The 16,972-nt window shown below is 48.2% G+C and overlaps 2 protein-coding genes across 2 annotated transcripts; both read right to left on the bottom strand.

Annotated features, from left to right (window-relative positions):
• Window positions 1-994: 994 nt before the first annotated feature.
• RPL27 (ribosomal protein L27) lies at window positions 995-3,497 on the bottom strand. Its single transcript, XM_032615500.1, has 5 exons — window positions 3,390-3,497; window positions 3,068-3,150; window positions 1,939-2,108; window positions 1,206-1,316; window positions 995-1,093 (listed from the first exon to the last, which is right to left on the bottom strand). The coding sequence occupies exons 2-5, from the start codon at window positions 3,146-3,148 to the stop codon at window positions 1,045-1,047; spliced, it is 411 nt and encodes a 136-aa protein (XP_032471391.1). The 5' UTR covers window positions 3,149-3,150; window positions 3,390-3,497; the 3' UTR covers window positions 995-1,044.
• Window positions 3,498-7,255: 3,758 nt separating this feature from the next.
• On the bottom strand, window positions 7,256-15,763 carry RUNDC1 (RUN domain containing 1). Its single transcript, XM_032615444.1, has 5 exons — window positions 15,257-15,763; window positions 11,741-11,899; window positions 10,527-10,725; window positions 9,937-10,056; window positions 7,256-9,545 (listed from the first exon to the last, which is right to left on the bottom strand). The coding sequence occupies exons 1-5, from the start codon at window positions 15,752-15,754 to the stop codon at window positions 8,680-8,682; spliced, it is 1,842 nt and encodes a 613-aa protein (XP_032471335.1). The 5' UTR covers window positions 15,755-15,763; the 3' UTR covers window positions 7,256-8,679.
• Between the last annotated feature and the right edge of the window lie 1,209 nt (window positions 15,764-16,972).

The raw sequence follows: 16,972 nt of genomic DNA, 5'->3' as shown, positions 1-16,972 counted from the left end.
GACCCAACGCAGCCAAGAAAAACAAACCAACCAACCAAAAAACACTTAAGGGTGAGATGAGTCCAATGAATACACATAAACAGTGCAGGATATAAGTTTTCTATTTCCACCTAGTCCAGGGCTTCCCACTCAGAGTAACTTACTGAGCCCCTTTCTCATGCCCCCACTCCTCACCCCAGCTGAAAGTGTGCCAAAGTGTGAAGCTTGGCAAATAGGGCCATTTGAATCCCGGTTCCATTTAGTGACTTAGTATTAGCTTGGCTGGAGAACCTATTTCATCAGTAACACCAGTCACAGTTAAGTGTCCGATGAGAGGTAAAATGCTATAGAAGGGCCAAACGCCTTTCCTGTAACACAGTGGTGACAATCCAGAGCCCCACCCCCTTGAACCACACCCTTCCTTGCCTGTCTCTGCTAGACAGACCACTTGGGGACCTCTCCTTGGTCCCACTGGGAATGGCTGCTCTGTGGCTCAGGCCTTCATTGTTGGTGTCCATCCCCATCTAGAGCAGTTCTCCAGTGTGGTCCTCGTCCAAGCAGCACCAACATCACAAGATGCTGAATTCTGACCTACCAAATCTGGCACTCCGGTTTAACAAACCACCTCAAGTTAGTGACTCTTAATCCAAAGTAGATGGTGTCCATTCACAGGGGCCTTTGGTTGTCACAACGGCGGGGCAGGGGGCGGGGGGGGGGGGGGGGGGAACAGTTCTCTAGATATGTAATGGGTTGAAGCCAGGGATGCTTAAACAATTCCACACCTAAAAATGTCCAGAGTAGCTCTTTTGGGGAAACAGTTCAATATGACATTTTACCCACTGTGTTAGGCCATTAAAGGATTATGAGGCCATGGACAGAAGTAGCCCATGTCTCACAAAGGCAGATGTACCTTTTATTTTATATTTTCCCACAGTCCCTCATCCACCACCCAGTGTCTCTCATCGTATGAATGTTCTTTCCCAGTCTAATAACAAGAAGAAAGCAGACACGTGGATTTTTTTTTTTTTGTATTTTTGTATTTTTAATGACTGAAACAAGACAGACCTAAAACCGCAGCTTCTGAAAGAACCATTTGTTCTTGCCGGTCTTGTATCTAGAGGGGGGAAAAAAGGACACTAATGAGGGGAGGAATCACAGAAGACAAAACTGTGTTCATGGAGAACAGTGAAACCATACTCCAGCATTCACTACCAAAGCCTACTTACCTCTCCTCAAACTTGACCTTGGCCTCTCGTCGGGCCTTGCGTTTGAGAGCAGGGTCTCTGAAGACATCCTTGTTGACAACAGTTTTGTCCAAGGGGATATCCACAGAATACCTGGGGACAATGGCAGGATGGTAGGAGCAGCCCACATGCTGCCAGGGCCTTCACCCCTCCGCCCCACTCCTGGGACATTGGCATGTTAAGGTCTGACTCCACAGGAGCTAGCATCAAAACTGTGCTAAAGTCCTGATGATATTCTTTGGAAATGCCCAGTTTTAACGAACTCATTTACATAGATTCAAGCCACTGAAAAACTTCACAATTCACTCTCAGTTTCCCACAACTACCCTACCCTATAATAACTATTATCCTTGAGAGTGGAAGAAGGCAGGCCAGATTCTATGCCTGTGTTTACTGTGGCTGGAAACAAATGGAACCACCTTTACTCAACACTTCAAAGAATTTTCAGGTGAGGAGAGAGACAGATCAAGAGCAAGTTTGGAAGAGGTTTTTCAATCCGGCTTTGCCAAGTCAGGGAAATCAATAGAAAACAACAGGAAAGTGAACACTTCCAAGATGGATTAAAGAGGCAACACTGGAAACCACGGCCAAATGACAAATTGAAAATGATGTCTCTTCCACTGGAGCGGCTACAAGGTTGTCTCCTTATTCAGCAGGGCAGAGAGTGGGAAAAGTTAGAAAAAGCCACTTTCATTCCCATTCTTGAAACGCTCACCTTGTAGGCATGAGGTGATTATAATTATAAACTTTCACGAAAGACTTGATCTTTGACCTCTTGGCAATTTTCTTCTTGCCCATGGCAGCTGTCACTTTGCGGGGATAGCGATCAATTCCAGCCACCAGAGCATGGCTGTACGGTCGGTCTGAGGTGCCATCATCAATGTTCTGAATGAGCAATTACATGTTATTGCTATTTAGGCCCTTTGCTAGATGTAGGGCGTGTATAGAAAGAACACCCTCAACCCTTAGGCCTCTGAGACCCACTATTATAGAAACGACACAAAGCAGACATTCTAAGTGCTATGCTAGATGCCCAAAGAGTAACCGGGAAAAGGGTGGTTTCCTTCCCACCAGGAAAAATCTGGAAGGGTTCCTGGGAGGTAAGAGATTTAAAATGTAACAGTTAACAATTAGGAAGTGATTGCTATATGCCAAGCACTAGTTCTCAGGACTTAACATCTCTTAGCCTCCTCCAGGATTGCACTGCTAGGAATGGTTAGAGGCAGGATTCCAAACCTGGCTGCCTAACTCCAAAACCAGCCTCAGGTAGACGGAGGAAAGGGAACCAAGGGTGCCCCGGTGTCCCCAACAGTCAATAGCAGTGGTGTATGTGGCCAGAGCTTAGGAAAATCTCATAAAAGGCTAAAGACGTAGGTAAAAGGCAAACAGTGAACGGCTAGATTATGCTAAGTGACCATTTTAACTAGAAACAATTTCTCCTCTTTTTACGGAGTCCAGCTGCATCACTTACTACCTGTTTGACCTCTGGTTAAACTTAACATCTCTAAACCTTCGCAGTAGAAAGTAACCTTATAGTTACCGCAAGGATTGCACATGACGACACCTATAAGGCAGTGCCAGGCACCAAGCAAGCATTCAATAAACGTCAGCCATTAGTATTATTTAAAACCTCTCTGATGGAGAACGCGTTGGGTGTTAGCTGTCCAATTCAACTCCCATTTGTTATTATGCGTCTTTCTCTCTCAAAAGCTCTCCTGCATTCACCTCCCCCCACCATTCGCAATGCTCAGTGGGTAATGCCCCAAAACTAGGTCTTGAATTCCAAGTTGCCCGCCCGCCCCATTCACGGGATACAAAGGGGTACAGGTTCGCGAGGTTGGTACCTTTACGATGACCGCTTTGCGTCCGGAGTAGCGACCGGCCAGGACCAGCACCACCTTCCCGGGTTTCATGAACTTGCCCATGTCTGCAGAGAAAAGAGAAGGGGCCGCTCAGAAACCCGCCAGCTCAGGCTGTGGGCCCGAAACTTCAGCGGCGCTCACTGCGTCTCGGCTCAGGCCGCCCGCAGGTCCTGCTCGCAAGACAGGATCCGCTACGAAGCCGTCAGAGACCGAGGAATGAAAAGCACCCGGCACCACCCCGCAACTCGACCCCCAGGCCGCGGATGGCTGCGGATTATAATACCCTGCCCCAGCCGCTACTCACCGGCAGCAACCTCTCGGGCCTACAGCAGAGAAAGACAGACCACTTCCGCTTACCTTTCACCCCGGGGAGGGTGACCTCACTTCCTGTCCCGCCCCCTCGGGCTTCTCCCCGCCTCTTGCGTGGCGCTCAGAATCTGTGTTGAGGGCGGAAGAAGCTCTTGAAGGGAAAGGAAGGCCTGGCAGCTTTTTTATTCAAATCAAACTTTAGGAGCAGCTCCAGCAGTAGAAAGGGCAAAGGAGTTCTGCCTCCCCCGGAAGGCTTTTACGTGGACGCAGCTGCTCCTGTGCCCCCTGGTTGTAGTTCCTTTTTCTGGCGCTAGCGGGTGGGGGAGGCACAGTTTGAAATTTACTGCTTTTGCTTTGGAACAGTAAGAAACAAAATAGGATATTTATTAGTACCAACTGTGTACAGTTACGCATAAGGAAGAGACGAAGATCAATCAAACAAGGGAACTTGCCCTCAACATTTAGAGGCTAATGATGTCAGAGACATTTCCGACCAGAATAAAGGAGGGAGATGAAGGACGATTATGGTGATACTAGCAGCTGTGTACGCTGTGTCAGGCCAAGTTAATCTATTTACGTGTATTATCTCTTTTGATCCTCATAACGACAATAAGAGATAAGTAATGTTATCTCCATTCCACAGTTGAAGATCCTGTGGTTTGGGGAGCTTAAGTAATTTGCCCCAAATCCACAGCTAGTACGTGATCAAGCTGGGAACTCAGATTCAAGCAGTCCTCCTGAGCCCATACTGTTTACCCAGTCACCAAATTGAGTACCCACTCTGTGCCAGGCAAGATGCTAGACACTTTAGGTAAGTCAACTGCTATTTAATTCTCAGGAATCTGCATCTTGGGTCTTTTCCTCCCATTTAGACATGAGGAAATTGAGATTTAGAGAGCCTAAGGCTCTGATCATCAACTCTGGGTTTGAACCCAGGTCTAGTTGGCTCTCAAACTGAATTATTTCCCATCACTTACTGGAAGAGTGTTTTTAGATGGTTCCTTAGGTGTCTTCCGAGTTCAAGAGAAAGAGAAACCATCTTATAGTTTTTGCTCATTTGAACACTGACGAATCTATAGGATTGGTCTTGGGCAAGACGTGGGAACAATCAGGGTTTCATCATTTCTCTTCTTCAGGCTCTCCAGGGACCAATTTTCCCCGCAGCCCTCAGGACTTCATTCCAATAGTTTATCACCCTGATTATGTACTTATATTTCTATATTTAATGAAAATGTTTTGTTTTAATTTGTAATATGACATTGTAGAGTTGTAAAGGAACTCAGAAATCGTCTACTCTGTCCTCTCAAAGATGAGAGGAAAGTTCTAGAGCAGCAAAGTCACGGAGTTGGTGGCGCAGATCAAGGTTCCCCCGTTCCCAAGCCGCTCTTGCCACTGCACCACACGACCCTGTCCATTTCCACCTCCATAGTCTTCTTTCAGCCTCCTTATCTGCTTTTGTGTCTTTCGCTGTTTCTCTCTTGGAAAACAGAAACCAAACCCTGAAATCTTATCATTGCCTTAAACTCTTATCACATACTAAAACTCTCCAAATCAAATTAGTAACTAAATCCTGTGAATTTTGCCTCATGTCTTTTAAATCTTTTCTATCCTTTTACACCTGCTCCCTAACTGATCCAGCTTCAGTTCTTTGTTTTCTCCAGTCCCTCCTCAAAACTTGGGGTGGGTCAAAAATTGCTTGGGATGCTTATTAAATATGCATTGCCAACTGAAGAGATTCCAGTTCAGGTCTGGTGTGGAGCCATGAGCTATAGATCTTATTTTTAGAAAGTTCTCTAAACACAACTCTTAAGTCCGCCACTTACCTGCCTGAAATCCTTCGCTGGCTCTCTGTACCAAAGTTTGAACTCTCACTCCCTTCCTCTCTATCTTCCTTGCAGTATAAGTTCCTGTCTCCTCCACATCCTTCACATACCACCTGGGTTCCAGCCAGCTCAACTACTCAAAGATCCGACCCCTTCTGAGCGCCAGGGTCTTCACGCAAGCTGTTCCATGTTTCGTTATTCTTCTCCTCCACTGTAGCTGGGCAAAATCCTATCCATCCTTCAAGGCCACTCTAGAATTCTCCCAGGCAGAATTCATCTCTTCCTTCTCTATGCTCCCTCAGCAATCCAATCCATACTTAATTTTACTATAGAACATATTTCAGTTGGTTTGGATCAGTGGTTGTCAAAGTGTGGTCCCCAGACCACCAGCATCAGCATACCAAGAGTGGGAACTTGTTAGAAATGCAAATTCTCAGAGCTACTGAATAAAAAACTCTGGGGATGGAACCAAACAATTTGTGGTTGTTTTTGTTTGTTTGTTTTAACTATTTATTTTTGGCTGCGTTGGGTCTTCCTTGCTGAGCGCGGCGGGGAGGGTGCGGGGGCGGTTACTCTTCATTGTGGTGCTCTGGCTTCTCATTGTGGTGGCTTCTCGTTGCAGAACACAGGCTCTAGGAGCACAGGCTTCAGTAGTCGTGGCATGCACGCTCAGTAGTTGCGGCGCACGGGCTTAGTTGCTCCGCGGCATGTGGGATCTTTCCAGACCAGGGATTAAACCTGTGTCCCCTGCATTGGCAGGCGGATTCTTAACCACTGCACCACCAGGGAAGTCCCAGCAATTTGTGTCTTAACAAGCTACTCAAATCTCCAATTGGCTTGCTACCTCCTTTGCTAAACCTTGTGTTCCTTGAAGGCAGGGAGAGGTAAGTTCTGAGCACCTAGCCTGGCCCAAGCAGTTGGTGGGTGCTCAATAGTGAATGAATGAAGGCAGAGCATCTTGGAAATCTTTAACGATGCCTTTCAGGTCATACAGTGGACCCTGCACTTTCATTGGATACATGTCCATGGCTCTCTTTCCTTCTGTTCTTGCATAGCCTTAGACCTCAGCTGACAGTCCCTCCTCTCCTCCTTCCTCCCGTCTGCCTCACTCCAAGCCAAGCACAGACCTCTGTCCTCAGTTATAATACAGATGTTATCAGTGACTAGCAGCTACGTGACTGCTGGCCTGCTGGCAGGCTTGTCTCTGTCTCTACATGTCTTTAAGTTTCATGAAGAACTTGGCGGAGCAATGGCTATCTGCCCATCTCCCTGCAGCCTAGTCCTTTGGCAGCTGAAATTTCTGGCAGGCATGTGGAAAATACCTGTTCATCCACAAAGTGATGGTGAAGTGAGGGGGTGGATAAAGGAGAGAGAGGAACAAAATACCTAGAAGCAGCATGATACAATGAGGTAAATAAATTAACAGTATAAAGACCATAGGATTTGGATTCAGGCAACTTGGGTTCAAATCCCAGCTCTTCCAACATGTAAACGTGGACAAAATACTTAACCTCTGTAGTTCAGTTTCCTCAGCTATAAAATGCAGATAATATTGTCCTGCCTTACATGTAGTGAGAATTAAATTAGGAAGGCACACACATAAAATGCTTCTCATCATGTTAGCACAAAAGCCTTAATACCAGTTTTTGTGAGGATTGGAAACATCCTGGGGTGATCCAGGGCTATGCCGTATGACGACAGCACTTAGCACCCACCCTAAATGGTATCCAGACAAGTGAATTTAAAAGCGCCAATTCCTAAAGTGGCATGTGCGGTGAGATCTGCTGTGGGGATAGGACTGTAGGTCTGGGCAAGATGGGATGATAATGCCAACGACACTTCCTCATGAATTTGTTCAAGGGGGATAGTGGGGGAAACACCACCAAAGCTGAGTTGATCCAGTGCAGGGGATAGAGAAGAGGCAGAAATGCCAGGAGCCAGGCATTGCTCAAGGAAATACTGATCTGGATCAGATACGCTGACAATGCCCAGACTTATAAACCAAAGCCAACAGTCCCTAAGGTGTTTGCAGAGAAGCTACACAAAATACTATGATTTTATTAGCAACCACAGATACCACTTTTCACAACATTTTACACTTATCCTGTTTCACGTGAAGGAGGACTAATTCTAATGAATGATCAAGAATAGATCTTAAATAATATCTTACTGCAAACATTAAGTTAAAATGCACTACATAACAGTGCAGACCCGAACCGCAGCTGGCAATTAAATACATGAAACGATGGTAAGTCAGTAGTGTTGGGAACCCATTTGGCTTTCCAGAAGGTGATATACTTTGCTCATTTTTGGTCAGTCTCAGAGCAGGATGCAAGCTGAATGGCAAATATGAACTAAAAAGGCTAAAAGAGACCCAATAGGACCAGTCTAGAGTCAGTTCTACAAGGAAATGCCAGGCCCCTTCTTTGTCACCAGTGATCTGCCACAGTTCCTACCCACGCTGTAGTATGATCACGTGGTCAGACCTCCTCCACCATCCAGCCTCCAGGACATGTGGAACACACCTTGGACACGTCTCCTTCTGAGAAGCTGGGAGGTGCGCAGAGGAAAGGTTACTCGCCAGAGGACATGGTACCAGATGGTGGCTGTCCTGGTAAACCAGCTCCAAAACCGAAAGACCATCATCTGGGCTGTGAGGAAAGGACCACGTGGTCAGGGACAGATTTCAGTTCTTACCTCTACACGAAAAAGGGATCATATTAAAATCAACTGTGGGGAATTCCCTGGCGGTCCAGTGGCTAAGACTTGGTGCTTTCACTGCTGTGGGCCTGGGGTTCAATCCCTGGTCGGGGAACTAAGATCCCGCAAGCTGCTCGGCGCAGCCAAATTAAAAAAAAAAAAAAAAAAAAATCAACTGTGGTAAACACCCTTAGAAATGTTGTTCTCAGATATTCCCACTCCTGGTTTTAGAGGCAGCTATGGAACACACACGGCCTCCCCTGACCTTGGGGTCAGGAAGAAAGAGGCATCAGTATTCACAAAAGGAATTTGAATTCTGACCTAGGACTGTCTCAAACCTGCTTCAAGTGAAGGAAGATGGCTCGCAACTTGACTGACAGGAGGCTTAAGTTGTATGTCTTCCAGGACCAACAACTCACTCATGCTGTCCCTCACCACCGTGAAGAGAATGGTTACAGCAACCCGGATTTTCTACAAATCAGACATGGCGTGAAGAGTGTGTGCCATGACTGACTTCTTTTCAACAGGCTCAAGTATATGTGCTCACATGTACACCGTGGTTACACACCAGGGCAGAACCTTTTAACAAGAGGGTCTCCAGCATATCTTTCTGAGATGCTAAGTTGATGGGGGAGAGAGACTTCGCATCATCTGGCTAGGGAAAATGTCTTTAGCCCCTCCTCCTAATTCTTGCTCTTATCCTAGAAGACTAACCATCTATCCTTACTGAGCAAGAGCTGGTCTGGGGCCAGGGCATTCTCATCAAAAGGCATCTTTGATGTTCTTGAGCTGGCGCACAGCCAGGTCTACAGGGAGGCTGAACTTGAGGCTGCTAAGGCGGCTAAGCAGGTTGAGGGCACTCTCAAAGCCCGTGTGTGCCATGTAGCTCCAGGGCTGGTAGTGCGGCTCGATGAGCGACCCCGACTTGCAGATGAGGTTCACCCAGGACACGAGGCGCTGCTCATTCAGCGCCATGCACACCAAGGCCTTCAGCTCCGAGTCTGCGCTGCGCTTAAACGGGTCGTGCTCTGTCAGCACCACGTGGATGGCTGTCAGCAGGCTCTGCTTGGGCGTCACCACAGTGCCTCCCATGACAGGCAGGGCGAAGGACTGTGAGAGCTTCCGGGCGGGGGATTCCACGTAAGCACGGCCGTTCTTAGCGTGGTAGTACTTTACAAAGAGCTCCCAGGGGTGCATGGCCTCGGGGGCCGAGGAGAAGGCCGGCAGCAGACAGGCGATGGGGGCCATGACGAGGCTCATCCCCGGTGAAGAGGCGTACAGTCCATGGGCCAGCAGGTCCCTCACGGCCACAGTCAGCTCCTTCCGCACAGCCACGGTCAGCTCATCCTTGCCTCCCAGAGAGAGGTCCTGGAGGCTGGCGGAGCTGCTGAAATGGTCGTGTGCCTGGTGCCTCAAGGCCAGCTGCTTCACCCTGTCTACCGACACCTCCAGCCTCTTCAATAAGGGAGAGTAGTCCCTGTCAGCCTGGTCCCTCTGCCACAGGGTCCGCGGGATCTGGCCCGTGGCGCAACCGAACTGGCTAACGGCGAAGATCTGGAGCACCGCCAGCACTCGCCGCATCAGGTGCAGCCCTGTCTCGCGAACGCTCTTCATGTCTTCTGCCTTCGCTGCGTAGAAAACACAACGACTCATCAGTGAGAGGCCACAGTGGTCAGAGGGACAGTCAGCAAGTCACCAGCTGAGATCCAGTCTTGCTTCTGAGCCACAGCATGGGTCCCACGTGAAGCCAAGAGCCACCTAGGATGTCGCTGGGCTTACTTTTTTTGGTTAGTGATAACTATTTTGAGATATGATTCACATAACACTCAACTTACCCATTAAAAGTGTGTAATTCAGTGGCTTTAGTACATTCACAGAGTTGGGCAACCATCATCCCCCAAAGAAACCGTGTACCGTTGGCATTTCCCACTCCCTACTTCTCCCCGATCCCCCAGCCTAGGCAACCCCTAATCTACTTTCTGTCTCTATAGATTTGCGCATTCTGGAAGCTGTACTTACTTTTGCTGTTTCCCGGAGGTGGTCTGCTGCTGCCAGTTCTGCAGGAGCCCTTTCCTGTCTTCCCACTGGCCTTGCACTCACAGTGTCCACTACCTGTCTGTAATGGGCTTCCTACTTCATCTGCAATCAGAGGTTACAAAGAGGAGACATTTATTTAGCCTCTTTTTGGCAGGTTTTTAAAGGCGAAATACTATTTACTAGTGCCCACCACGTGACAAGACTTTTACAAATAGTATTTCATCGTGTGGAACAGTGACTGGCACATACTAGCTGGCTCAATAAATAACTGCTGAGTGAAGGAAGCATGACTCTTCATTTTATGGAGGAGGAGAGCGGGACTGAAGAGGTCAGGAACCTGCCTAACCTCATTAGTCTACGGAGGACATGAAGCCAGTAAGGGGCAGGGCTGAGATTTTAACTCTCTGGTTTTAAAATCCATGCCCTTTCTACTCCACCATGCTGGCTCCCTTACCGAGTGCTCAAACCTCTTACATATACATCAAGGACTGGCACCTTTAGGTGTTAGTACTCAGAATACATATAATTATGATGACATCCAGCCACCCTTCTCTTTCCATCCCTCCTCTGACCTTGGATGAAGCTGATGAACATCTCGAGGTCTCGGATCTGAGTTTTCAGCTGCTCAACCAGCTGTTCTTTCACTCGGGCTGGGTTGACGATCTGAGCTACAGCTACATCCACACGCTGCCGAAGCTCCTCAGTGGACAGTGAACTGAGGTCCTCGTTCAGATTCATGTCCAGTTTCTTTATTAACTCATCGATGATCACCTATCAAGACTACAAGCCATGAGCACACCCTTTGGAATTTTCAGGGAGAGGGTTCGGAAGAAGGAGAATCTTTAGTATGTGCCTCCCTTCTACCCTTAAATGGAAATCAAATTTGTGAGAAAAATGGTTGTGAGAAAAATGGTGCAACTGCTGATCAAGGTGAGGGCACAGGCCTTTTACTTCTCTTATAGAAACAAGGACCCCTGGTTCCTCTCTGACAGAAATGGCTCCTCTCACTGCAAATTTTCTACCAGGCCAGGTAAATTTCACTCAAGAGAACAACAGTGTAAATGATCCAAGGTGGCTGATGATCCCAAAAGCCCCATAGTTAGCTTCCCCCATGGCCTCCAAGAGAATAAATACTGATTTCCCTTAGTTCCTAGTCCTTCTCATCCCTTCTTGCCTTACTACTCTAGGCAACTAAAGGAAAAGCTCTATGAAACATCCAGGCGTGTTACAACCAAAATATCCTAGTGACAACATGAGGAACAATTTGAAAACCAGATAATGTATAACTCCAGCCCTGCCAGAAAAACAGCCACATCACAGCTCCAGAGAGACAAACATGTAACGGAGACTGTGTTTTGACTAACAGATTTACCTGTCTGCCCAGGTGTTGCTTTAATAAATACAGCATTAAAGTCAGGATTCCTGGAATATCTATTGACTGGTGCTGGGGGAGAAAACTAGTTTACATCGTATGAAGTGCCCAAGTAGAACGGTTTCAATGATCAAATGAAAGAAATTATTGCTGTTATTATTATTTATTACTACTATTATTAATAATAATAGCCACCAAAAAAGCAAAAAAGAGCTCAATCATCACATTAGAAAACTTTGGCATGTGTGTTTCCACATGTGAATAAAGACTGGTCCCAGGTAGCAGCAAAATTTCCCTTTGATATGGACCAGCAGTGAGGCTGAGGGTGAGCAAGCTGGACAAGGCTGTCCTGTGAACGCTGGAAGGGACAAGGTAACCCGAGGCAGTGGAGGAGGCGCCTCTGGATCTGCTCACCCGCTGCCTTTCCAAGACCACGGACTGTGGCAGGGAGTCGTAACTGCCTTCCTGATAGGCAAACGTCTCCAGGTCATCGAGCTGCGTTTTGAGCTGCAGTATCAGTTCCTTCTGCTTCTCCCTTTGGGTTTCCAGATGTTCCCGTTTCTCCTGCTCACTCTAAGATGGGAAAAGATTTGGGTTGATTTCACAGGAAAAGAAAAAGTCAGGGCACATTATGAATTCTCTTAAGCCAATAATGACTAGTAAAATATAAAATGTTTCCAAGTAACCCGAATGAAATACAGAATTCATGGGACACGTTAAAAAATGAGAATAATTATTTCATCAGGGCAATTTATTAAATGCGTGTTTTCTTTAAGAAAGTGTTTGTCCTTCATTGGAAATAGGATATAAGTACAATGGAGCCTTTCATTAAGATTGCTTCCCACCCCCTCAGGTCTAGTTAAGATTGACACAATTTATCTCAGCCAAGACAGCCTCCCTGGAATTAAACATGCCATCCTCCAGAGCCAATTACCACAGAACAAGTCCTGAATACTTGCTACAGCCAAATTTTGCGAGAGAATCTGGAGGTAAGGGTGTACAGAGAGGCTTTATAACTCATATCAGTTTTCTTAAGGTCCAAAGTGCCTCCAATGTATTGCAAAATCAAACAAACACAGGTACCTGGGGCAGTGAAAAAAATTCAAAGCCAAGTAATAGGGGTGAGAAGGTAATTAGGTTTAAAAAAAAAAAAAAAAAGTTCGATAAAGTTCCCTGACCAGTGACACCTTTTCTCACTGTTGGCCACCAGGTAGTTTCTACATTTAAATGATGAAAAACCCTTCGGAGAGATAAAGCCTTGCCAATGTATTCTCAAAAACTGGTTCTTCCTTGCCTTTTTTGAGTATCAAAAACAAAACAAAGCAAAACTAGCAAATCATTTACAGGTGTAAGGCTGCATTTTAAACTAGATGTCTATAATCTTAAATGGTACTTACCAAGGCCTCCAGAAGTAAGGTATGAGAGAGAACAAATGAAAAACAACAAATTAACTGTTTGTTTATCTATTTAAAAAGCAATCCCCTTGCTTTAGCTTTGCTCAATATGAAAGCAAGCCTTTTCTCAGGGGATACTGCCTCTCCAAAGCTTTCCCAGTGTCGTGGTTTTTTCTTAGAACCCTGTTCTTCTCCCCAACTTAGTGGCCTAGCTATTCTTTATGAGGTTTCCTCGATTTCCCCAGGCAGAACCAATCACTTCCTCTGTATTTTGTACACACTTCTACTCTAGCTCATGTCACATTATAATGATTAACATGTTTAGGATTCTGTCTCCCCAAGTCTATGAACTCCTTAAGGGCAAAGGCCCTGACTACGCCCAGGGCCTAGCACTGTGTCTGGCACAGGGTAAGCTCTCAGTACACATTTGCTGTATGTTACTGAACGCAATCAGGTTCAGAAGGCCACATTCCAAATAATGAACTCTTTCGGAAAAAGCTGTCTAACCAGCCCAAAGGGAAAGGACTAGGGAAACTTTGTTTTTGTTTTCATTGTATCCCATCCCAACATTATGAAGCCAAAGAAGAAAGAAACCAGCCATAGATCCTGATTCCATTTTCATGACTGTGTCTGCTAAACACTGTTACCTGCCATGGTAATTACTGAGTATGCGATTTACTGGAATGTGGGCAAACATGTTTACTAGGTGAGAACAATAAGCTCTGGTGCAAGGCAGGAAATAACAGAAATAATTTCCAGTATGAAGCGAGAGAAAATACTGGTTAAAAAAACAAAAAACTGGGGCTTCCCTGGTGGCGCAGTGGTCGGGAGTCCGCCTGCCGATGCAGGGGACGCGGGTTCGTGCCCCGGTCCGGGAGGATCCCACGTGCCGCGGAGCGGCTGGGCCCGTGAGCCATGGCCGCTGGGCCTGCGCGTCCGGAGCCTGTGCTCTGCAACGGGAGAGGCCACAGCAGTGAGAGGCCCGCGTACCACAAAAAATTAAAAAAAAAACAAAAAAAAAAAACAAAAAAAAAAAAAAAAAAACTGGAACTAATAAGTAGTAAATCGTTTGGTTCTAACATGTCCCCACTTTGGCACCACCTGTTCATGTGTCAATATATGCACACAAGATTACAGCTGCTTATTAGGTGTTTTGAGCGCTACAGTTTTTTGTTTTTTTTTAAATTGTACACTGTTTCTAAAAGTAAAAACGGACAACCAAAAGAGCACCACATCCACAACAAATCTTTGGTGCTCCTCACTCCTGAACAGGGCCTGACCACAGAAATTCTTTCTATCCTACCTGTTCCTTAAAAGTCTGGCAATTTGGGCTTCCCTGGTGGCGCAGTGGTTGAGAGTCCGCCTGCCGATGCAGGGGACACGGGTTCGTACCCCGGTCCGGGAAGATCCCACATGCCGCGGAGCGGCTGGGCCCGTGAGCCATGGCCGCTGAGCCTGCGCGTCCGGAGCCTGTGCTCCGCAACGGGAGAGGCCACAACAGTGAGAGGCCCGCGTACCGCAAAAAAAAAAAAAAAAAAAAAAGTCTGGCAATTTGAGGACTTGTGCAAGGAGCTGTGGGTATACGGAGAGAAGGGTGGAACAGTAAACACAGGACTGCACTGGAAACACTTCAGATTAAAATAAGCAAGTCAATATCTGCTACTGATAAGTCTTCTTGGTTAAAATCAATTTAAGTGGGAAGAAAGCCACATATGGGTTGTAACCTAAATAAGAAGGTGGAGAAAAAACAGCGAGTCTCTTTCAACAAGCTATCTACAATTGTGCACTTCCAGAGGTTCAAAGACCGTAAGGAAATGTCTCCTGGGGCTGTCATACAAATTCTCAGCATTCAGTGTTGACTAACTGAATGAATCTTGTCACAGTTACCAAAGGGGCTTCCTTTAGAATACCTAGTTATTAAGTAGGATGGGGAAGGAGTTTTAAAATACCAGCATTAGGAAATTCACATAATTAGGACTTGTGTTTCTTACAATTACTAAGAGACCTTGCTGTTCACCAAAGCTCTCACCCAGACAAGAGTCTGAAGATTAAAGACATTCTCTAGATTCTAGGAAAGCACGGACAGGGAGTACATGTAAATTTCCACGGATTTCAATTCACTTGCTCTTCTCTAAGCAATTTTCTCAATCTCCAGGGTCGGAGAACTCTAACAGCAAATATGCTGAGGGCTTAGGTTCTTGAGGCGACGGCAAGGTGAGCGGGAGCAGCACTGTTTCAGTTGGCTGCTCTGTTGCCCTCTGAACATTCTCCTCGCTCATCCCTCTTCTGCCTCTCACCTCATCACACCTGCATCTCTTCCCACACCTTTGGTGAACACCTCTCACCGTCAGCTTCCCAGGCCTCTCTGTCCTCTTGCCTTTCAGCAGGTCCCGAACACCTGTCTGGTCTCTTCTGGGACACGCATAGCCACCTAGACGAGCCGGCTTCTCACCAGTGCTACCTCCGTCCGCGTTAGCATCGCCGCCCACCTACCCCTCTATTCCCATATCCCTCGGGGCGCGGCCCAGCTGTTCACCTGGTCCTCGCCCCGCAACCGTGGCCGGTCCCCCGGCATCCCGTCGCCATCATCGTTGGCGGGGTCCTCTGGGCTCCCGTAACCCAGGACGTGAGGGCAGCCGCGGAAAGCAAAGTCTTCGAGCTCGCTCAGGAGGCGCTGCTGCTCCGCCGGCGCCCCGCGCACCACCTGCCGCAGGCGGAACTGCACTTGCGCGAAATGCGAGGACAGCGCGAGGAGCGCCGAGTCCAGCCGCCGCCGCTCGGCCCGCAGCCGCCGCAGCGTCCGGCCCGGCGAGTCCGGTGGGGAGCCCGGGGCCGCTCCGGGCTCCTCGACCGCCGCCTCTTCCGAAAACGCCGCCGCCCCGGGCCCGGCCTCTGCCACCGCCCCCACCGGCGCCCAGCGCACTGCCTCGCACGGCGGAAGCGACTCCTCTTCCTCCTCCTCTTCGTCCTTCGCCTTTGGTCCAACGGCCGCTACCCCCGTTACCGGTTCAGCAGCCGCTTCCAGAGCCGCCATGTTTCAGGAAACGCCGCCGGACGTCAGCCACGCCCCCTGCTGCCATGGCAACGGCGCACCGGCTGGGAAACCCGGAGGAGCGGATCAGCGGGGCCCAGACGTCACCTAGTTCAGACGTCATCCAGGGCCGGCCTTCCCTCGGGACTTAATTCTGGCCAGTAGTTTTTTTTTTTATTGAGCGCCTGCTGTGTGTCGGACACTGAGTGTGCTAAGCATTGGAGAAACAGGCGAATGAAGTCGGGACAAGCCCTTCCATGTGTATCGACCTCTAATCCCGGCGGGCGGGTCGTCTATTCCTAACGTGTGTATTTCTGGAGACCCCAAGATGTGAAGGGCTGCAGGGACTATGCTCTCCCAGAGTCTCTTCGGAGTGCGGATCCCTTGGCTTAGGCCACGTTCCCACTTCTTCTAAACCCTTTCCCCAACCATGTAAGGAGACGCAGCTGCTGGGGGCGTCCCCAGGATCTAAAGATAGCGGCCCCTGCCTCGGATTCCAAACGCCTTGGGGCAGCGGGAGCAGCCATGGCACGGTAAGTGCTTCTGGCCGCCTCTTTCACTAGAGATTCCTTTCCCCACGTTTTCTGGGCGCTCCAGGTTCTGCGAGGTCCCATGGGAACCCCGGACCCCAGGTCTCTGTATCCTTGGGGTGCTGAGGGGAAGTGTGACCTGAATGTTCTCCATAACTCCCTACCTCTCTACTCTCGCACTTTCGGTTCTCCTCAGGTTCATCTTCACCGCACACCCCAGTCTCGTCACTCGCCTTCCACCCCCTTCTGTCTTATTTAGCTCCGCTTTGACCGTGCTGTAGCATAAAACGTCCCTGTATTTTCCCCAACCTTTCCCAAATGCCCTCAGTCTTCCCTCTCGCACCCCTATGAAGCCCCACCTCAACTCCTCTTAAGGCAGCATGCTCGGACCCTGTGGTACGACAGACCCAAGTATGTGTTCATGGAATTTTGTGTTGAGGACAGCACCGATGTCCACGTGCTCATCGAAGACCACCGCATTGTGTTCAGGTAATCCCCTTCCCCTCCACTGCTGCCAGGGCCTGGCTTCTTGGGAACGTTTCCCTTCTCCTAATGCCCCCACACTCCACACTCAGCCTCCTCGTCTTCTTAGCTGCATTGTCTCCTCAGCTGCAAGAATGCCGATGGAGTGGAGTTTTATAATGAGATTGAGTTCTATGCCAAGGTGAACTGCAAGGTAAGGGTGGGGTGG

Source organism: Phocoena sinus, chromosome 20, assembly GCF_008692025.1.
Source record: "Phocoena sinus isolate mPhoSin1 chromosome 20, mPhoSin1.pri, whole genome shotgun sequence".
Classification (NCBI taxonomy): Eukaryota; Metazoa; Chordata; class Mammalia; order Artiodactyla; family Phocoenidae; genus Phocoena; species Phocoena sinus.
This window is presented reverse-complemented; position numbering and strand designations above follow the sequence as displayed.